Here is a 24,451-nt window from a genome sequence, read left to right on the forward strand (position 1 = left end):
GGTTCTGTTTAAGCAGCTTTATTATGTACAAACACATCAAGATTGAGGCTTAATAACTTTGACTTAGATAAACTTATAAACAAACTAGCTATCACACTCATACATGCTCACTCTCTGGCTGCATTCTCAAAATGGCACTGAAGCTAACACATGCTTTGCTATTTATATGCATGTGCTGTCCATGAAATGCTTCTTAAAGGTACAACACACACACACACACATACATACACACACTATTTTACATCCTCACTCTTTGAGAAATGGGTCATGCATTATTGACGACATTAATTGACATACAATTAATACAAAATAATTCTTTGGCATGCAATTATACAGAACTAAATACATACAGACAATTATGTCCAGGTTGCTGTGTATTTCACACTAGGTCTGGAAATACGACCAAATCGCTTGACATTGAAATTAGAACTAGGTCTAGCAACTGGGACTGTCTCTGCAGAATGGTCAGCTTTAGGGACATCAGGAACATCATCAAGAATGAAAGTGGAAGTTAAGACACATTCGGTAACAGAAACATTGCCTGGATAGCTCTGAGATCTAGAGTCTGTATTACAGGAACAATGATGCGACACACACACACACACACACACACACACACACACACACACACACACACACACACACACACACACACACACACACACACACGCACACACACACACACACACACACACACACACACACACACACACACACACACAAACACACACACTATTCTACATTATAGATGTGCTTCTTGCCAGGATGAGCAAGGAAGGATTGACTGTTAGTTGATTGTCTGGTGGCAGGATCTGTCAGATCACACATGCACTCAAGTCCTTGAACAACAAGTACCAGTATGACTCTGTCATAGCTCATTGAGGTGTACCTACCCGCACTATCTAAAGAGAGACAAGGCAGGTATGAGCCTAGCATTGAGCAGCATTCTACTTTCTCCAAGGATGATGCTGTGATATGAGCAAAAAAATAATTGACATCAATAATTGGCTTAGTTTTTGGTGTCATTCAAAGGGGGTCAAATATTTGTCAGCCTGGGAAGATATGATCAACATACTATGCTGTCTTGTGGGGGATGGAGTGCATCTGCCCCTGCTATGGTTTTGATTACTGACAAAGACAATTCCCACCCCCACAGTGCCTTTTTTTAGACAATACCAAAACCAACACAGTAGGTCAGCAATAGTAACAGAAAGTCAGCCCAAATAAATTCGTATAGAAATGATAATTTATTCCATGACAGACCGGTTTCGGCAACAATATGCCTTCTTCAGTGTTTGAAAAACAGACTTAAACAATATGATTAAACATGCAAATAAATACATCGAGCTTACCAATGAGCACACTGGTAAGCAAATGCTCATGAATAATACATAAGAAGCCAAAATCCAAAACTTCAAATGGGACCAAACTACTGAATGTTATAATAATGAAATGAATAACAACAAATAATTCATAAAAGCAACAATCATTGAATATAATAATACTCAAAAAATATAGCATTCTGTATATATAGTATATAATGGATGTGTATACAAATAGTGCACAATGCCAGCTTTCATATAGAAAAGGGAAAACATTGGGTTCCCTATTCTCACACTATAAACATACTGGAAGTGGTGGAGCCATTTACAAACAACTAACCATATCAGGACATGAGTTATTGGGTACCTGTCCATGTAGACATTGTGGGTCTTGTAAACAGATTACCAAATCTAAGCACTTCTCCAGCCGTAATACTAGCAAAGTTTATGAGTGTAAAATTTTTGTAAATTGCAGCAGCGATTGGGTTGTGTATCTGGCTTCTTGTCATTGTGGGGCATTTTATGTGGGGCAGACATCTAGGCCACTGAAAACACGTATCAATGAACATCGAAGTGATATCAAAAATAAAAAAGAAACTAATGCCCTCTACAGACATGTGTCCAAGCATCAACAAGCACAGTTCATGTTCATGATCATTGATAGAATAGTTGGTGATCACAGCAATACACAAGGGTGGCATGGTATATTAAACCACAAGGAGCAATACTGGATAATCAAGCTAGGTGGACTTTTTTCACCTGGACTTAATAATCATCTCTAACCACATTTTTTATGATGAACTAAAAATACCATCAGGTATGGTATTGTTTCCCTATTTTCAAATCATATTTCTTTTATAAATACATGCGTATATACACATAGGACATTATTACATTTGTTTAATAGGGATACTGTTGTTTATTTATAACAATGTATATTGATACAACATTTTCGCACACATTATGGTGCACTATTTGTATACACATCCATTATATACTATATATACAGAATGCTATATTTTTTTAGTATTATTATATTCAATGATTGTTGCTTTTATGAATTATTTGTTGTTATTCATTTAATTATTATAACATTCAGTAGTTTGGTCCCATTTGAAGTTTTGGATTTTGGCTTCTTATGTATTATTTATGAGCATTTGCTTACCAGTGTGCTCATTGGTAAGCTCAATGTATTTATTTGCATGTTTAATCATATTGTTTAAGTCTGTTTTTCAAACACTGAAGAAGGCATATTGTTGCTGAAACCGGTCTGTCATGGAATAAATTATCATTTCTATACGAATTTATTTGGGCTGACTTTCTGTTACTATTGCTGACTTACTGTGTTGGTTTTGGTATTGGTTTGGTCGTGCATCACCTACTGGCATAGCAATTGGTTTCTTCCTTTTTTTAGACAATGCCAACCTGATAAACCCACCAATATAATGAAACAACCAAAGGAAAATGTGAAAGTATTACTGAGCAATGCTAGGAGATGAAACAAGAAACTCCAGTCTCAACATGCCCTTCTCACCCTGGAGGACATTGACATCTATTTAGTTAATGAGAAATTGTTTAAAATAGTGGAAAGTACCCTGGCTGTACAGGGCTACAAACACCTTCCACATGTTAAGACCATCTACTATGCAGAAGGGGAAAAAGGTAGAAGTGTCTCAGTTTACATCTAGTAGAGACTTACATCAAGCTTGATAAAACAGCATGCTGCACTAGTCTTTTCATGTCCAAATAACCATCAGAAAAGCCCCATATCATGTATTAACTAGCTACAGATCTCCCTGCCTGACACAATAAAGCCACAATACCCATGTATAGGAACTTGAACCACTTAAAGGACAACAGGATTCTATTATTACATACTCCTCTTATCTGTTCTTTTTTCTCACTATTTATTGTCCCTGATATAAATAGAAAATGACACAGCATTTAAAATATTTTAAATTGACTGTTTCTCTCCACTAGAACAGTACCCTACTGTACTGTGGTAGTTACACTTTCAAAAAACTTTAATCCCACCCTGGAAAAATCTCCAATTCATTGATATCATCAAGGCCACTAAATACAGGTAGTTTTCTGGCCATTTCCCTTCCCAAACTGACATCACTATGTCTGTCCTAAAAACACACCCATGCTGTGATATCACAGCTCCCTGGTCCTTCCCTACCCATACAGAAAGTAAAGGATAGAACAAGGAAACAGTACATGAATCAAGTCTCCTGCTGTGAGCTGTCAATCACAGCAGGTAACAGCTCAAATTACACTTAGCACTTTGACAGCTAGGGAAGTTAGGTGTGAAGGGGATGGGAGATGACTCAAAGTAGTACAATTCAGACTTTACAAAAAACGTGCATTTAACCATTCTAAGAAGAAGCTGCAGTAAAAAAGCACTTTGAAAGTCTGTTCTTTGGCATTTGCACTGTTTGTGTTTTAAGTAGCCATTGAATGGCATGAAATGTTACTTAAAACTGCCTGAAAGACAGCAGTGTATGCATGTAAAATCAATGCAATGTCATTAGCTTTAGGAAGAAAGAGGCCTGTGCGATGCAACTTTTTATAGATGAGCACTGCATTGTGGGATACCTAGAGGCAGACTAAAAATCAGAATTACTTCAAGATGCCGGGCCCCATGTGGTCAGACTCAGAAATTACCTATAGAAATATTTAAAAATCTGTAAATAGTCCCAGATTGGTGTTAAAATGTAGGAAACACCAAACCATGATGAAATAAACATGTTTTTTGAGTCTGTGGGTGCGGTTCTCCTTTAATATGCAACCCAATATTTTTTATTTATTTATTTATTGACATTTTCCTAAGTAATCTTAATTATCCCTCTATAGATTGAGAAACCTACAATACCACTAGTGCACAAGCACAGTGATTCCCGGACTCTCTCAATACAAATGCCTTGGAGCAATAAGTCAAGAGTACCCACTAAAGGAAATAACATCTTGGGTCTCATCCTTACTAATATGGCAGCATCTTGCATCATCCTTTGCATATCTTTATCACTTGCTAAGTCTGACTATAAAAGCAGTCTCTTTCAAAATAAAACTGAAATTAGAGATCCCTTCCACCCAAGGTACCTTTAGAAATTTCTTTAAGATAAACTACCTACTCCAAAGTGATACATTAGCAAACTTCAGATCCCCACCAAACCCAGTTAGCTCTACTGATTATACAAAAATGTACACCACCACACTATACCAGCATGTAAACAGCTGCATAGATGATCCTGTACCCTACAGAAACAGATGCAGGGCAAACCTCAGAAACAAGCCCACATGGTGGAACCATGATGTCAACAAGCTTTATAATAAAAAGAAAATAATTTTGATCAAAAGTAAGAAGAGTAATTCCTAAAATGTTAGAGCCCTTGTCACTGAAATAAACAAACAACTCAGGAGCTTAATAAAATCCACCAAAGCCAAGTTTGAGGCTAAAATAGCTAGCTAATCCAAAGACAATCACAAGGCATTGTTTACTTACATTTATAATCTCAGAAACACACTGTAACAATACATTGAGCTGACTGTGAACAATGTTACCGCCTCCGGCTAACACACAAGACCAAGTCATAAAAGTGCTATAAAATCTTAAGAATACCACATCAATGGGTCCTGACTATATCGCTGGCTGCATCTTAAATAGCATGAAGCACAATTTAGCCACAGCCTTAACAACAATGTTCAGTCTCACCTACCATATAGTTTTGTACCAAGTGAATGGAGAACAGCTACAGTCATTCCCTGCATAAGAGAGGACGTTCTACAGATATAGGCAATTACAGGTCCATAAGTCTGATCAGGCTCATATGCAAAGCCATGGAAAGACTTAATCATGAAATTATCAATCAGGACACAGGGAACCTACAAACACTGGACTCATCTTAGTGTGGTTTCATCAAGGCAGATCATGCTTTCTCATCCTGATGGATTTTTTTGAAAAGGTCACCAAAGCAATGGAAGAAGGCAAAACAGTGCACACTGCATACCTCAACCTGGTGAAAGCTTTTGACACAGTTCCCAATTCAGGCATAGTATAAAAGCTAAATAAACTGGGAATAAACCCCTATGTCACCCACTGGATTGCTAACGAGTTCATAGATAGAACACAGGAAATAAAAAGAGGGGAAATTACCTCTACAAAGAGACCACTCATCAGTGGAGTCCCCCAGGGTTTTGTACTGGGATGTCTCCTGTTTACCATCTACTTTTCTGAAGTAAAAGTCAGTATCAAAGGCTTTGGCTGACTAAGTTTGCAGATGACTGCAAGCTAGGAGTAGCTATTGAATCCCCAAATAACTTAATCATCTTGCAGGAATAAATAACTGGTTCTGAAATCACGGACTGAAACTAAATGCCAAAAAATGCATTATTGTATCTTTTGGGAAGTCATCTATCCCTGCGAACTACCCCTAAGAGTTAACCCAGTTGTTTGGGATTTAGGAACTTATATGGACAGTGACCTAACTTTTCATCAATATATGTTCATTGTTGTAAGAAAGTCCTTCTATATGGCACAGTTTGTAAACAAAGGGATTGTGTCTAGATCTAGGGATGTCATTGCCCCCCTTTACTCAGCCCTCATTAGGCCAGTCATTGAATATAATGCCTCCTTTGACATGTATCTGTTCAGACACATGCAACAGCTGGAATACCAACAGGGATACCTTACTAAAAGGATACAAGGCCTAAGGAACATGTCCTACACTGAACATCTCAAAACCCTGTCATTATACTCAGTATCCTACAGACTGCTAAGAGGTGACCTGAGTCTGGCATACAAGGCATCTTCCAACCCAGTACTGATGTATTTACTGCACATCAGCAAGTCAAATAAGAAATAATTGGTCTAGGGGTCTAAATCTCTTCTGCAACATTAAGAGATCGGTGTGGATGGACAGGTACATCTCTCAGAGGAGACTGCTGCTCTGGAACAAACTCCCCATCCACATAAAGCAAAGTTCATCTCGGTCCATATTCAAGTGCAACTTGGATTTATGGTTGGAAAACAGAAAATTTACCCCTGGACTGCCCCCTATACTACTAATGGACAGAGGCAGGTCCTAAATGATTTATCCCAAGCATGTGTCCCCTCAAATTATCTATGGTATGATGCCAGTTATTCTCATTACAGGTAATATATAATTATTAACCATGGAATGAGTAAGGCCAGTCTCCAACCAAATGGAATAGGTTAATTCAAGCACAAAAGGTGGACATGGTTAAGCTTTAAATGGCCCGCAAGGGCAGCTAGCCTTATACTTACCTGTGAACCTATGATCCTATAAATGAAAGTCACAAAAGCCACTGTTCTGAGAGAGTAGTATATTTACAGTTAGGGTGTGAGGACAAATTATTAGATAGATAGATAGACAGACAGAAAGATAGATAGATAGATAGATAGATAGATAGATAGATAGATAGATAGATAGATAGATATTGAGGAACAGTGTTGTGATTCTTAGCTGGAAGAATAAAAGTGGCTATAATCCTAATATCTGTAAAGAGGCAGGGATGTCGGGAGGCATACACACTGTACTGATTTCAATACAACTTCTTTAGAAGAAGGGGTAGCTTTTTTAATTAAAAATAGCACAACAGGTAGTGTACTTGTTTTTGATGCAGAAGGTTGTGGGTTCTTCTCCCACATTAAGTGGATGCATTGCTGATACTGTACTGTGTTGTAAAGGGGGGTGGATGCTGTAGCCCTTTTTGACGAAGATATCTAGTAGTAACTATGAACCTGTTATCAGTTTGCCATCCATTCCCCATTGCAATATTACTAGTGTATCATTTTTTTAATGCAACATAGGCAATTTATTCCTCAAGGGCAACAGGCACTTTATTTGTAGATGAAACCATGAAATATAAAGTTATTTGCTAGCAGCAGCCTCTTCATTAGTTACAGATTTCTTTAATGTGGAATTATGTAGATGGCTTTTACTAGTTCAGAGATTGTGCATATTTACTAATACTGGTGGAATGTAGAAGTTTGAGTAGACTTTTATGATGGAAATGTTCTGAATTGGGCTGTTTTGTCATTATTGGTGCATGCATTTTGTTTCATAGTTTACTGGAAAATCTTCAAAACAATAAATTTAAAACGCTGTCTAACAACTATACTGTATTGTACAAAGGATATAATTTAATACAATCAGGAAGGTGTATCAAAGAGTACATGTATGTTTCATGTGCAAGGGGCCTATGATTTGAAAACAGCCCAAAGTTAATCTTTATCTGCCACTGGCAAAATGTATTTTCTTTGAATGTGTGCTTCAATGCTGTTTCAATGAATGTGAGTTTCAAGGGCAGAGAAGTTTTAATGCTATGTCTAGTTTCATTGTGAGACTGCATTGCTTTGTTTAGCAGATATTTATTGGTGTTCGTGCTGTAAAATGCAAAATAAAACTTTTCTGGCAAATCATTTAGGAATGAAGTCACTAAATAATGACCGACGTTAAGTTTCAGACGTCATAATCTTCAGAAAAATGCATGCTAAAGCAAGACCTGTCATTCTATCAACTGTCTTAAGTTTATACAAGATCAATTTATAGTACTGTTTGTATGTTCCCCCAATGTATTTGGCCTTGTCCAGATTTCCTGCATTAAGAGGTTGAGAGGTATGTGCAAATAAATCACTTTATAGAATTAGGAATCTCCAAACCTCTCAACTGTCCCCAATTTTGGCTTAAAATGTTGCTCTCCCCCTAATAATCCCTCCGCAAAATAACAATTTTGGAAGAAAACGTGGAGGGTTTACAATTATCAATAACTGTAAGGATCAGAGTTATACATTACTTTTATTTCAGAAATGCATGTAGATTCTCTAATTTTGTCAGCTGCTCAAGTTAACAGTGCTCATATTAAAATGGTGTCCCTTCTTTGACAGGTACTGTCTGGCAATTTTATATTTTTGCATCACATCTTTGGTCTGTTTTTCAAACAATTGCAGTTTTCTGGCAAATTAGTGGCAAATCATTAAAGACTGAAGTTAGAAAAAAATGGCAGACATTTGAGTTTTAGATTTCATACCTTTCAGAAAATTCATACTAATGCAAGATCTACTACTATTCTATTATCTTTCTAAGTTTATAAGAGCAATATTTAAAAAAAATGTCCTTATTTTTGGGCCTTTGCCTCAGTTTTATTTATGGGTTTGTTGCTCTAAGAGGTTGAGAGGTATTTGTGTGTGTGTGTGTGTGTGTGTGTGTGTGTGTGTGTGTGTGTGTGTGTGTGTGTGTGTGTGTGTGTGTGTGTGTGTGTGTGTGTGTGTGTGTGTGTGTGTGTGTGTGTGGTAGGTAGCATACCTCTCAACTGTCCAAATTTTGCAGAATGTCCAGATTTTTGCCCCATATTTTTTGTCTGTTCCTCATAAATTTTGTGATTTTCTAGAAAATCATTGAGGGCTGAAGTTGCTAAATAATGACAGACATTTGAGTTTCAGACTTCATGTCCTTTAGAAAAATTCATACTAGCACAAATCCTGTTATTCTAGCAACTTTCTCATACTAGCACAAATCCTGTTATTCTAGCAACTTTCTACGGTCAAGAGAGCATTATTTAATATCTATCCCTGTTTATTTTAGGCTTTGTCCAGATTTCTTGTACTAAGAGGTAGGTAGGGGTTTGTGTGTGAATGAAACACCCTAGTTAGGGGTAGCAGGTAGTTAGTAATTTACTCAAGCTCAAAACCTGTACCTTAGTTACAGAAAACAAAAGCATGAATCCTCTATCCCAACTACCATGCTGCATTTTTCAAAGAACTGACTTTCAGGTTCATTTTCAATTCAAGGAACCGAGTTTGAGTGAATCTATATTATATTACTGAAGAGGCATTACAGTGAATGTCTCTTCATCGACACTAAAAGAGTGAACCGTGAATTACAAGAATGGCCGTAGCCTGGCTGGGGAGGGGGTAGCAGTTTGAGAGCTGTGAGTACAAATTTGAAAATCCTAGCTACATCCCTGTAAGAGGGTAGATGAATTATGTGGATATTATTGTTCTGTTACTTTAAGAGGATTTGTTTTCCTCTCTTTTTTTAAGGTATAGAAAAAGCGATTTTCTTTATTAGGCAGGGCAGATTTACTCAAATAAATAATAAAGGTCATACAAATGCAGGGCTATGGAAAGCTCTAACAGAGGAGCATTTGCCCTTTGTGAAAAGGGGCTTGATATCCAGAGAAGAGAATTTGGAAGAGAGAGAGAGAAAATAAATTACTATTTAGGAAGACCTGAAAGAAAAAAACTGTAATTTCCTCATGGCAGCGAAATACCTAGCAACTACAACTAACAACTGATACTGTTTCCAAGCAGTGTAAGACTGTATTAAAGGTGTTTGCTATGTTTCTAGTTAAAACACAAGACTTTATTTTTGTTTTGAAGAACATGCCTTTTATTTCTGTTGATATATATAATAAACTGCATTTTTACATGACTGATGTTCTGGTGTTTCAGCTGCTTTACTCTTACAGCTATATGAGAGAGAGATACACACAGACATACATATATAGATATATAAAATAGCCACCTGATGTGATACCTGATCCCTTGTGTAAAAATGGAAAAAGGGGTTGTGGATGGATGGATATAGAGCATGCATTGGATAGACAGATAGTGTGTGTGTGTGTGTGTGTGTGTGTGTGTGTGTGTGTACACACACACACACACACACACACACACACACACACACACACACACTCCATTGCATTTACTCTATTTCTGATAATTAATAATGACCGTTCCTATAATTTCATTTCCTAGTATATAAGTTAAAAAAAAAATCACGTTTTAACTAAATTTTATTTGAAACACGTGGAACAAGTGTTTATAGTAAAATCTATTAAGTACAATGATTCTGACTTTATATGTTGTTTTCATTTCAGCTTTACAATGCCTTCCCTTTCCTAAAATTCCTTCCAGGTGCTCTCAGGGAAATAGAGAAAAACAGTGAAGATTTTAATGCAGAGCTGAAAAAGATTTTTGCAGAATCTAAATCTACTCTTAACCATAGTGACATACGAAGTTACACTGATGCATTCCTTATCAAGCAAGAAACTGAGGTAATCTTTTACAGCAAAATCTGAAAACATATTTGTAAACTGGAAAATTCCGTAATGTGTTTTGATGTTGCAGTCAAAGTATTTTAGCACAGTGGAATTTGCATACCATCTAACTGACTAGATAGTTTATTTAGAAAACAGTACCAATATAATGTTCACATATTTAGCTTACAGAAGGGCTGTGAATGAAAGGTTCTTTGATCTTCCTGTAAGGCTGGCCACATGTTTGATATTGGCTTCTACAACCAAGTTAATGATTGAAATGGCCCGGCACTCACTGGCACTATCTCCTGGCACAATGTTGACAAGAGTAATATTGTGTTTGGTGGCTTTTGTCCAAGAAAATAAAGTCCTTTGAGCTGCATAGGCTAAATGAGATATAAATTAGCTGAAAAATCATATTTGAAAATGACTTTTCTATGCAACTATTGGAAAAGTATACAATCTGGTGACTACTGATCCAACTTTGATCACAAAAAAATCAAGAAATGTCTTATACTCCTCCATCATGACTGAAAGTGCTGCTCCAAGATGGGACAATTATTTTCAGGTAGTTAGAGAAAGCTGTGATGTCTTTGTGACAGAAGGGGCTTTATATATTGTAATAATCAATGGACTGGTTTTTACACAGGGAAAAAAAGGCAGAAACAAGTTCTCCTGCAACTTTTATTGTCTCTGCACACAATAAGCCTGCAATAGATCTTGAAGATATGGTTGCATCATGTTGAAAATTTTAATTTATAATAATAATCTGTTTATGTTTACAGGGGGTTTATTCCTCCAGTTGTGGGGCTTGTCAGCCTTGAACTAGTTTGGTCTTTTTTATGGTCAAATGCTCTTACATTGCCATATTAGCAGTAGTAACTGGCAAATAAAGTCTACTTAATGGCTGTGAACATTTGATTTTACACAGAATGAAAGTCTATTCATCTTCTTATGCATGTCTACTTTTTTAAATGCTTACCTTCCAAGTGGACTAGTTTTGGCTCCACATATTTCAATGACATTTGCAGGGAGAAATACCATTTTAATACAGTCTGAATGTTTTTTTCTTATTATACCTGCCATTTTTATTCAACACACTGGCATAAAACTTAACTTTTAGCCTTCAAAAAGTGAGAGTGCATGCAGTTGTAACAGTAGTTACACAAATTGGCCAATATATGACTAACATATAGCCTGGAATGTGTCTTCTCTTGTGTCTTTATGATGTTTAATCATGGAGAGCAGTAGTGTTTAATCACTTTGTTGGATATTTCAAATCAGCTATTTTTTTCTTTCCATACTTTAGCACTGGGAGTAATGTAGCTCATTTTCATTCTTTTTATCTTCATTGTTGCTGTCACATTTATGTGTTTTCTTAACAAATGTCAGTTATGTAAATCATTTGGATGTTTTGAGGGATGTTTGAACAAAATAAAATGCTTTGAATATTTGACTCCCTGTGGCAGGGTCAAATCCAGCACAAGGCAACCTAGGCAGCTTCCTAGGGCCTGGTGTTGATGAGCGGCCTGGCTCAGCCATAAATTATTACAAAAAACACTATTAACATGAAATCCTTTATTCACTGCTTAAAAACCTGTTGCACTGAACTTCATCTTGCTAGCTCATTGACTGTGAAATCTGGGCTAGGTTCCTCAATCGACCCATGGACTGCCAGCTAGTTGTGGTATACAGGAAGTGGGGTTTGGCTTTATTGGCCTGAATGCATTCATAAAGACTTAAAAAGAAAAAGTAAAAAGTCATGGATATTCAGAAGCCATATAGCTGAAGTACTTGATGTTCTTAAGGGATCATTTGCACATATCCCATGGGCTTCTATTAAAGGAGGTTTAATGTATCACACAGTGAAAACTTTAGCTTGACTAGGTTTTTCTTGCAGTTTTACTAGTTGGGTTGTCTGTATGACCTTTTTACTCTTTGGTTTGGAAGAAATTGATTATAGTAAGCAAGAGCATTATCTCATGAGCCATTTTTATACCTCTCAGCTGTTTAGATTTTTGTAAGATATGTAGACTTTTGCCTCATATTTTTGGTCTATTCCTCAGTTTTTTGTTTTTCTGGAAAATCACCAAGGAGTGAAGTCACTAACAAAAAAGAAGAAGCTTCAACCTTAGATATGACAAACTTTTTTATTAAAACAAAAAAAATGTATAAAATGCAAAGCTTTCTGGTGATACCCTTCTTCAGTGCTAATAAAACTAGTCACAATGAATCAATTTATATAACAATTCAAAATAAGAACGCATGACACAGCCAACTAATTGAAAGTCAAAATTAGAGTATTACAATAAATAGTCATACAAAATCATTCTAAAAAGTCATAAATAATAATAATATAATAATAATAATAATAATATGTATTAAATAAATCAATTAAATTACATTTGTTTCTTGATTAAAATAGTTTTAATTGTAACTAGACTATTTATGCCAGGTTTCAAATCTGCCTGTAGTCTTAAAATCCAGTTGTATTCATTACTTTTTAGGGCATTATTAACATCTCCCCCTCTAATGTGTTTATGTTTAATGTCAATTGCCCTAAATTTAAATTCATGGACATAGACAGCTTCTAAAATATGTCTTTCCAGATGATTTGTATGAATATTTCTATGTATATCAAACTTGAGCTCTATAATCCAATCCTTAATTCTGTGGCTACACTTACCTACATAAAAGGAATGACATTTTGTGCAGGTTCCCAAGTATATTACATTTGTAGTATTGCATGCAGCATAACAATTAAATGTATATACCTTCCCTGTTACTGGATATGTAAAAGTATTATCAGAGATGATATCTCTATAAAAGTTACAATTGTAGCAAGGCTACATTCCATGTTTATTAATTACCTACTCATTATCATCTAGTCTAAAGTCTTGATAGCATAACCTTCTTTTCAAGTTCTTGTATTTCCTATAGGAAAACCTAGGCCTATCATCCAACAGACATTCTAGTTCTGGCATAGCCCTTGGAATATTCCAATTGTTTTGTATTATTTGTTTAACATCATTCATTTTTTTCTGTTATATGTGGTTATATATCTAATTTTATTATCCTGTGCATGTCTGTCAGCATTCAGTCCCTGGCCTCCAATTTCCTTAAAAAATGGTTTAGCCTTGTTCTCCCAATTGTTAATCACTTCATTCATAGCTTCTTGTATTATTGCACCATTATAGCCTCTCTACTGGAATTCCAGAGCCATCTCATCCATTTCCCTACATTTTATTTTGTTTGTTTTAAGTCTACTTAACTGTGCCCTCACAATCCCATTAAATGCATATGGTGCGTGCATATTCTGCCTATGTATGTATTTGTTCGTATGTACTTTTTTCCTATAAATGCTAGTGTCTGTTATCCCTTAATTTCTATTTAGCTTAATGTCCAAGTAAGTAATTTGACTATCAAAGCAGACCATTTTGAATTTCAAGATATCTGTAGTTCCATCCAGATATTCTACATACTTAATCAACATATTCATATATCCTCCTCAATTTAAAAAAACAGTCATTGACAAAATCCTTTTTTCTCAATTTTTTTTTATTTTTCAAATACATTTGAATGAATTCCATAGTATGTATACATAACATCCTAAATAACTATGTACACTATTTACATTAGCCTGACACTATAACAGATCTTAATGTATACAGTTACTTTATAAGTATGTCCAATCCATTATCAGAGTATCTGATCAATTACTGTAGAGTGTCAATCAACGATAAGACTTTTCCCCAATGGTTGTTGAAAATGGCTTTGGATAAATTCTTAGTTCTTTAATTTTAATTTTCATTAATGCTGTGGTCTTCAGTAGGCTGTAGAAGTCGTCCAAAGTTGATATTGTGTTTGTATTCCATCTTCTTGTTATACACTTCCTTGAAATTGCAAGTATAGTCCATAGTAGATACATGTTTGACCTATTCAAATGAGGACCTTTGTTCACATTTAATAATACAAGAGCTTTAGTTAAGTAAAATGATTTATTAAATAAAGCTTGTAGAAAGTTATTAATACCATTCCAAAATGGCTTAATTTTAACACAATCAAAGAAAATGTGGTTCCGATTGGCATTGTGTACTTGCTCACTTTTCCAACATATTCCTTTTATGGAAGAACTAATTTTACTGATTATGTCTGGGGTTAATGCTCTGTGCAAGCATTTCCAATTAAAAACTTTCCAGTACTGTGTAAATGATGTATATTTTATCGATAATAAGGTATTTGTTTTAATAGCTTCAGTTAACTGTATTGAGTATCCTTTTTCTTATATATTTCCAATATGAAGTTTTGGGTGTTGTTTTATAGTTTATCAATATTTTGTAAAATTTTGAAATACTGTTTCCCATGTCAAAGTCATTATATATGATTCCATATATGTATTTCATAAATTTAGGAATTTCTTTAAATGAAGAATGATTAATTCTTGTGAATATGACACAGTACTCTGTAAAGTTAGCCAGTCCTGTTGTGGAATTTTGTATGTTGTTTTTATTACTTGCATATCTAAAACATTTAGTTCTTTGATACATTGGAGCCAACAAAAAAATCCTTTCTGTTCCCAGGAATTACTAATTTATCTATATATTTTATGTGGAAAGTTCTTTGTGATTATAAATGGTGTTAAAAGATCAAACCAGATTTTTAAATCTATATTTCCATTAATAATTTTCCTAAATGAGTCAATGTAATAATTAATCATATGAGTTTTAGTGGGTTTAGTTATGTTATATTGCATACTAATACATAATATATGCCATGGCAAATTGTTTTTATCTGTTGTTATTTTTTTATTTTTTTTTTTTTGTAAATCAAATTCATCTATTGATATTACAGTTAGCAATTCTTTCCAATTTGCAGAGTAATTTGGACTTATCCAATCTGAGATTGGTTTAGATATTGATGTTGTTATATATGTTTCCATATCAGGAAAGTTTAATCCTCCCTGTTTCCATGGTCTGATATGATGTAATAAAGCCATTCTGTTTCTTTTGGGAAACCATAAACATTTTATTAGGCATGAATTTATTTATTTAAGTATATTCATTTCTGGTAACAGTTCTACTGCCAAGGTTATATATAGGATCTTGGGCAGTAAATCCATTTTTATTAACTGTAGTCTACCTTCAAATGTTAATATTAATATTATTTTGTTCCATTTTTCCACAGAGAATTTAATTGTGTTGATGATATTATTGTAGTTTTTGAGACTAATTCATTATTATCCTTGCATAACTCCATTCCTAGATATTTTAAGGTAGATTCTTGTTTTCCTATTATGTGATTCCCCTTAGTCTGCAGTTCTTTTTTTAATAAAACTTTTGATTTTGATTTATTGAAATGGAGTCCTGAAGTCATGTGAAATTTGTCAATTAATATATCTAATTCTTCTAATGTCTCTTTTGTATTAGATAATGTTAGTAATATGTCATCAACAAATAGCATTACTTTAGAATTGTATTGTTCATAAACATCTATTCCTTTGATTTTTATATTGTTATGAATTGAATCTGCCAATATTTCAATAGCCAGAGCAAATAGAATTGGTGGCATGGGACAGCCTTGTTTAGTGCCTTTTTGTTATATGTATAGATTCAGAGGTAAAAGGACCTAACTTGACAAACACTAAATTATTGTGTATATATATATATATATATATATATATATATATATATATATATATATATATATATATATACATATATATGTGTATCTATATATCCTTTAGGAGATGAACAAAGGATGCAGGAAATTCAAATAACATTAGGATTTTGAATAAATAGTCCCAATTTAGGGAATCAAAGGCTTTCTCTATATCTAAGCCAATTATGAGTGTTTCTTAATTTTCTTCATTAACATAATTTATAAGAGAAATTATCCTTTTAATATTGTCATGTGTGTGTCTATGATATATAAATCCAGTTTGAGCATTATTTATTGTTTTGGATAGTGGTATTTTCATTCTGTTAGTTAATATATTTCTATAATTATGCCATCTATAACTGGAGCTTTATTATTTTACCCTCTTTTATTGTATCTGTAATTTCTTTGTATGATATGGGTGCTTGTAGGTCTAGTTTTAAATTTTCTGATTTTTTATTTTATATTAAAACATTTTTCAAATAGATATAATTGATCAATATGTATATTTTCTTTTTGGAAATGTTCCATATAGTGATTTATATAGGCATCAAGAATGTCACCTATATCTGAGACAATTTTCCCTTTCTTTTCATGGAAGATACATTTAATGTTATTAGCTTTTGACTGTATTTTGATTCTTCTGGATAAATTATGTAGATATTTGGGAGAAGTGGCCATGGTATTAATTTTTAGTTTTTCTAAAGCTAAACTAGTTTTATGTGTTAGAATTTCATTGTATTTATTGTTTAATACATATTTCTTTTTCATCTCCAAATGATTTTGATTTTTTAGCTTTTACTGATAAAAGTTTGGATTGTAGATCTAATAATTCAGAATCCCATTCTCTGATTTTTTTTTATACCAAGTTAGGGTTTTACCATATATGTAAGCTTTTAACGAGTCCCATATCATTATTTTATTTATCTCTGTGGTGTAATTAATATCTAAGAAGAACTGTAATTCAGATAATAACCAGGGTTTGAACTCTTTAATTTTAGTTATATATGCTGGAATTCTGGAGTCAAAGGTTAATGGTTTGTGCCTATTTTGAAGTTTTAGTATTAATGAATTGTGGTCTGAAAAGGGGCAGGGAGTGACTGAAAAATTAATGATTTTAGAGTGTAAGTCATGGGCAGCAAATATTTTATCAGTTCTAGTTTGGGTACTAAATCTTTGATCTTGATGGGAAAACAACAAAGATTTATCTTCTAAATTTGAAAGTATCTACAAAATGAAATGACTTTTCCCACTTGTTTAAAGCTTTTGATACAGCAGATGTATGCAGCGGTCTTTTATTTGGAGTTTTAGAAATATCAAATATACAGTTAAAATCTCCTCCTAATATTAAGTTGCCTTTATAATTATTGGAAATAAAATACAAGTGTTTTTTAACAGTTCCTGTTTCAATGCCTGGGAACCAGTATAGATTGGCTAGAGTTCATATTCTGTTATTATATTTAACTATTAGTAATGTCATAAGGCCTTCTTATCTTCATACTTATAAATGATTTCTGGGTTAATCACATTTGTTTTCCATAAAATTGTTACCCCTTTTGTCTTTGTCTTATAAGTGGATTGTGCCAATATCATATATTCCTTAGGATTCCATTTGTAATTGTCATTTGTTTTGAAATGAGTTTCTTAAAGGAAGACAATTTGTGCTTTGTTCAGTTTTAAATATTTCAGTAGATTTGATCTCTTTCTAGGATTGTTTAAGCCATTGGCATTTAAAGATAATAAAGTTAAATCCATCTTAGGTTATTTAGACTATGTATTTTTTGTTTTATTGTGACTATTAAACATTGTCCTCTGATAACTATAAAGTATATGTTTGAGCTTTTAAAGGAAATTATCAGTTTTATACTTTTAGTTTTTACCAATAAAGTAATGTTTTGGTCAGGGATACTAAAAATGTTTTTGTGAAATAACAAATTTAAATTAATAAATGTTAACAAAACTAAGATCTGCACTAGCCATGGAACGAAAATCATTCCTAATCTGATGGATAAACCTAAGTCTATCCGATTATCACTCATACCTTGACAATCCAGAACATCTGAGCTCCGTAAATTGAATTATCATATGGAGAATATTTCTAAAGGAATAAACAATATTTATATTATTTTGAACACATATAGTACTATTGTAGATTAGACAGAATTAAATACAATATAAATGTCTACTTATTGTATAAGCAATTAATATTTACATGAAAGATATATGACAAGCAATTCAATCATAGTAAAGTAGGATGTATCATATATAAAACCTCAGTAAAAGATTATAGCGCACAGTTATTTAACATAGTCACCCTTATTGATGAAGTCATTCAAAACTTATTACTTAATATAAATAGATGGTAATAATATTTATACCTAATGTTTATAATACAATGTATTTTACTGGCTATATCAGAAGTTATATTTCATTGTCTGCCAGCATTTAAGTAATCACTTTGTTGCTAACTTAAAGCATCAGTTTTGTTTTATGTGAACATTGATGAAAGTTAGTGCATTTTAATTATCTTCCCCCCATTTCCTACACATAAGGATTTTCATAGCTGTCATTTATTATTATAAAATGAATGAAATTATAGGTTAAAAACAAAAAAATTACTTATTGTGATTAATGATTACAAATTCTCTTTCCATATTTATAAATTGTCATTTTGTGGCATATACTGAAAGTTTTTAGATTTAAAAGGCAACATTTTATTTTGTATAATCAGCAAAGGTTAAACTGAGTTATTATTGTCAATTTAATACTATTTGTTCAGAATGTGATTGTTACATTCTGTGACATTCCTAGTTCAGGCTTCTATTGTTTGTCTTGAACAACTTTGTCAGTTTGATGTCATGTATAAAACATTAGTTACCTTGGTAACAGCTTAAGTATTATGTATGGTCACGATGAGTTACAAAACCACAATTCAAGTTAAAGCAATTATATGACTTGCTATGCACATTTTCTTATATGAGAAAATCATCATGGTTCCCCTTGATGTTCAGTAATGTGTATGTCATTTATGACAAGTTAAAACAGTAGTGTAACAAGCCCATGTTATTAAACTTAGTGTCTATTGTCAATTTAATATTATTTGTCTTTAATATCTAAATTCAGCAGACTACTTCATCTTATATGACGATTATATATTTTATCTAGATTTACTAAAATCATACATTACATAACTACTGTGTTTTTCTTTTTTTTTTTTTTTTGGCTGTTGCTTAGTTATTTGAGAGACCACAAGCTGTAATGCTTATTCTTATTATTAACTCCTTCCAACCATATTTATACAGTCCGTAAACTTTAAATTATGAGACCCTTCTCGTTTCTTATTTGTTATAAGTATGTGTCCATCCTTACATACACACATATCAGTACTTCAAGCATGGGAAACAATGCCCATCCAGTTTTGCCAGAATACCATTCACTAGTTCATGTGGTGTGTTTCCAGGCTGTTCTTAAAATATCCAAACCAATATTTGTCCTGTTCCACTTTACCAGCCTGTTCCATGCAGTGGTCACTCTGTCAGTGAACCACTCAACACAGCTTCCATTCCCACAGATATTTCTACAAAGGAAATCTGATGACTCTCTAGCACTTCCCGGCAGCCACAAACACCCATAAAATCAGCTATCCCCATATGCCCATATAATATAGATGGATTTTATTAATTTTAATTGTATTTGATGAGTGAATACCTCTTTTAAGTATGCATATGCCTCCCAGTGGTTGTTTTTGATATGTTTTAGAGATGTAGTGTTTAGGCACCTTTTTTATTATTTAAATGTACAAGAAAAGTAATGGAATATATGTCTGAAGAAGGGTTTGGTTATATCCCAAAAGCGATTACTATTTTTATCTGTCTCAAATAAAAGGATTTGACCAAATAAAGTCGTGGTTTTACTTGATGTCTTTATGAAGAGAATAAGTCCTTAATGTGTTTGGACCAAAATACATTTTAAATATAAAATTGCGCTTATTATTATTTTTTTTTTATCAAGAATCAACTTACTTAGCTAAACAAAGTGTTGGGAGACCATCAATATGTGTACATGTGGTTTAAAACAGCCCTTTTATTTTATATATATGTATGTATATATATATATATATATATATATATATATATATATATATATGTGTGTGTGTGTGTGTGTGTGTGTGTGTGTGTGTGTGTGGATATATATATATATATATATATATATATATATATATATATATATATATATATATAGATATATATATAGATATAGATATATATATATGGGTCTACTTCGTTTGACCTAACTTTCATTTGCCTGACACTCATTTGCCTGACACCATTTCACTGAAATTTCATTTGCCTGACACTTCATTTGCCTGACACTTCATTTGACTGATAAGTATTATTAGCAAGAAAATGGAATATGCCCCCTTCCTCACTCCAGTGTGACCCTGAAGTTAGAATATATAGTTAGGGGGGGTGTGGGGGGCGAAGCCCCCCACTTCATTTCATATAATATTCTTAACTTTTGATGTAATATTGCTTAGTAACAGAAAAGTAAGTGGGGGGCTTCGTCCCCCACACCCCCCCTAACTATATATTCTAACTCCAGGGTCGCACTGGAGTGGGGAAGGGGGCATATTCCATTTTCTTGCTAATAATACTTGTCAGTCAAATGAAGTGTCAGGCAAATGAAGTGTCAGTCATTTGGTCTCAGGCAAATGAGTGTCAGGCAAATGAAAGTTAGGTCAAATGAAGTAGACCCATATATATATATATATATATATATATATATATATATATATATATATAGATAGATATATATATATATATATATATATATATATATATATTATATGTATTTATCTTTTTTTTTTAAACCAAAAACTTCATTGCGGAGAATCATCTCAGAGGCTCCTCAGAGTCTTTAAGCATTATCGTCACTCTGTCTCCATTACCATAGCAACATGGGAGCATCTGTTTCTGTTAGTTTGTCTGTGTACTGCATACCAGAGGCTCACGGTGCACCTGAAGAAAAGCTTCACTTCACTTCACTGCAACTTCAAGCCTAAATTTCTTCCCTTTCAGCGAGGCAGCAGCCAGGAAAAGAACAGAGAGCAGACAAATAAAAAAAAAAAACCTCCCAACAAACCGCCACAAGAGATAACACATTCTTCCCACCTCTCACTCAGCAAATGTATAAACAAACTATTCTCTTCCAAAATATCCAAAATCAGTTTTATCCATCCTCTTACCCTAGATCTAGGCTAAAATACCAAATGTCTCTTCCTAATACACAAGCATTAGTAAACCTCGATCACAAGCCACAACCCATAGCTTCCCGGAGATAAAAACGGCAGCATACAACAGCTGCCAGACACAGCTGCATCCATATACACCATGTCGGGCTTAATCAAACAGCACTTGAAGCTAGGATACCTACCATAATTGATGTTAACTATGTTTAGACAGAATAATAATTTTGTACTATCTGCCAGACATGGCTGCATCCACACACAGCATATTAGGTTTGATCAAACAGCACTCGAGGCTATGATACCTGCCATAATTGATATTAACTATGTTTAGACAGAATAATAATGACATTTGTACTAGCTGCCAGACACAGCTGCATCCATGCACACCATATCAGGATTGATCAAACAGCACTCGTAGCTGTGATACCTGCCATAATTGATATTAACTATATTTAGACAGAATAATGATGACATTTGTACTGAGCTTGCTACTATTATTTAACCAGGATATACATGGCATGTCTAAATCATACTTTAACTGAAGAAGGCATTAGTCACCATGACAGCATTTTTTATTTCAAAACACTCTATTGTTACTGCTATTATATATGATGTTAATTGTTACATTTGAGTCTGAACTCTGATGAATGGTAACTTGTTGCATTAGTTAATTAATTACTTAAATTATTATAAGTAAAATCAATGAAAAATTAACAAGATAAGTATTCACTGAGTTCAAGTAGGGAAATAGAAATGTCTAGGTTTGTATTATATGTTGCTTTGTTTGGCTTATATATAACGTAAATAGTAACCCATTTGACCTACCTTTGTTTGTGAAGAATTATTGGACTCTTTGAACATTCTAAATAAATCATTGCTGTTTCTCAGTTGTTTAGGAAACCCTCCTTTTTTAAAATAAAAACACATGGCAAGAGATGTATCATATCAGTTGATACTTTGAGAGATGTAGTTGTAAGAGTTGTTTTTTTGGGACAGCTATCTTGGAATCAGTTTTTTGTTACTTCTTTCTAGCATCAGTCCAAGGATTTGTTTCTTTTATTCTTTTAAGAGTAGGGGCCATCCATTTCATTTCTTCTAGGATAGACACTATGTTGATGTTTTGATGAATATAGTAGCTTCTTCTAAGTCATTAAAGGTTCTCATTTCATTGGCAAAAAGTAGTTTTATCTTGGCTGGAAAGGCCAGCTATGCTTTAATGTTATTTTGTTTCAACAGTTTTATTATTGGCCAGACTTATTTCCTTTGTTCTAGTATTCTGGAAGAATAATCACTGTCAAACCTTATCAGGCTTTGATTGTATTTTAAGGGTGATTTTCTCCAAGCAGTTTTTAATATTAGTTCCTTATCCAGAAATGAAAGAAATTGTATGACTATGGATCTAGGTGGAGTATTTGTTGAGTTAGAAGCAGGTTTCTTCGGTGCTCTATGTGCGCTTTCAATTCCAAATGAAAGTCCCTCTTTCGAGTCTAAAAATGCAGGAATCCAGGTTATTAAGAATAAAATAATGTCTTCACCTTCAATGTTTTCAGGCAGACCAAAGATCCTTATGTTGTTTCTCCTTTCCCTGTTTTCTAAGTCATCTATTTTGTTAAGTAGCCATGTATTCTGTTTAAGCAGAAATTATTTTTGGAATTCTTCCTCTTTGAGTCTCCCTTCAATGTCATTTAAAGAAGTCTCTATATGTGTTATTTTTGTATGGTGTTGCTGTAATAGTTCCTTAAGAGTATCAGTCTGTTTTTGAGAATTTAACTTGAGGTTTTCTAAGCCATTTTTAAAGCCATACATCTTCAAGGATAGTTCCTGTAAGGTAGATGTCATAAATTACAGTTCTTTTTTTCAAAGCAGCATCTGGGTGAGAATTCCTTGAGTTGTTCATATTCAGTGACTCAATATATCTCCACGTTACTTGACAGGAAAATTTTTGTATATCTCCACCAAAATTGGTATTTATGTAGTTTAGTAGTTTATTTATAGATGTCTGACATTTTAAACTTGAAGTTAATACAATTTTCCTATATTATTATACTAGTTTATGGAGCTCTCAAAATTCACTGCTCTTAGTTGGCCATCTAAGTTCCATCCCCCATTGACAAAATCTTGATATAACAATACTTTAGAATTATAGTACATTCCTATTACTAAATATAAATTCATTTTTCCATTGGTTTAGTACTAAATTTGAATATGTGTTTGCTATGGTGTACCCATAGCTATACCAGCAATTTGTAGATATGGTTGATTTTCAAATATAAAGATATTCTTGGTTAGGACAATCTCTAATAGTTGGCATACATTTTCAATGTTCCTTCCATGTAAATCTGTATTAACACATAAAAAAATCATGTATGGCATTCAAACCATAATCACTGGAGATCATTGTAAAAAGTGAAGTAATGTTGAGTGTTACAAATAAAAAATCTGTCACAGAATTAGTACGATACCACTCATAAAATGTAGTTAAAAAAATCACCTGTACCTCTTACAAAACTCTTACAGCAGGTCAGGTATTTACTTAAAGTGTATTGTAAGTATATAGAAATTGGTTCAGTGACCCACCCTCTACCTGAGATAATAGGTCGCATTGGAGGGTGGGTCAGGAATTTGTGTATTTTGGGTAATCCATACAGTATTGGGATTACTGGACATGGGACAGTGAAGATGTTAAAAACATCAATGAAGATATCATTATCTAACTGCATCTCATAAATTAACATATTTACATCTGAATACTTTTTTTAACATCCAAAAAACTAAATTGACAAAAAGAGCTTTCATCAGATAAAAATTCATACATATACATCACATAGTCCTTCCTATTCATAATTATGATAGTGCCACCCTTATCTGCTTCTTTAATAATCAGGTAGAGATGTATGGGCATTTTCTTTGGAGTGCTCATTTTTTCTTTCTGTTGAACTTTGACAGTGTGTTTATTATTTAGCTATGAATAAATTAAGCAGCATGAAGTCTTTTAAATATGAATCCATTTTTTTAATTTTGTTTGTTTTTTTTACATGGACACAGGGTGGAATGTAAAGCCTTTGGGCTACAAAAGTTTGTCTAGCACTAAGTGGAGATGAGTAAGGCTATGAGTTGTTAAAGAACTTCAAATTTGTGCAGGGTTTGATTCCCTCAGCTTTCA

The 24,451-nt window shown here is 33.5% G+C and overlaps 1 protein-coding gene across 1 annotated transcript in view; it reads left to right on the forward strand.

The window, feature by feature from the left end:
• Window positions 1-24,451, forward strand: part of LOC122816780 (cytochrome P450 2K1-like) — a 237,190-nt gene that overhangs the window by 144,873 nt on the left and 67,866 nt on the right. Inside the window, exon 5 of the mRNA XM_044089797.1 lies at window positions 10,227-10,403. Coding sequence (XP_043945732.1) covers window positions 10,227-10,403 — 177 coding nt within the window. The remainder of the gene's footprint in view (window positions 1-10,226; window positions 10,404-24,451) is intronic.

Source organism: Protopterus annectens, chromosome 12.part0, assembly GCF_019279795.1.
Source record: "Protopterus annectens isolate FY-2018-M chromosome 12.part0, PAN1.0, whole genome shotgun sequence".
NCBI classification, from domain to species: Eukaryota; Metazoa; Chordata; order Ceratodontiformes; family Protopteridae; genus Protopterus; species Protopterus annectens.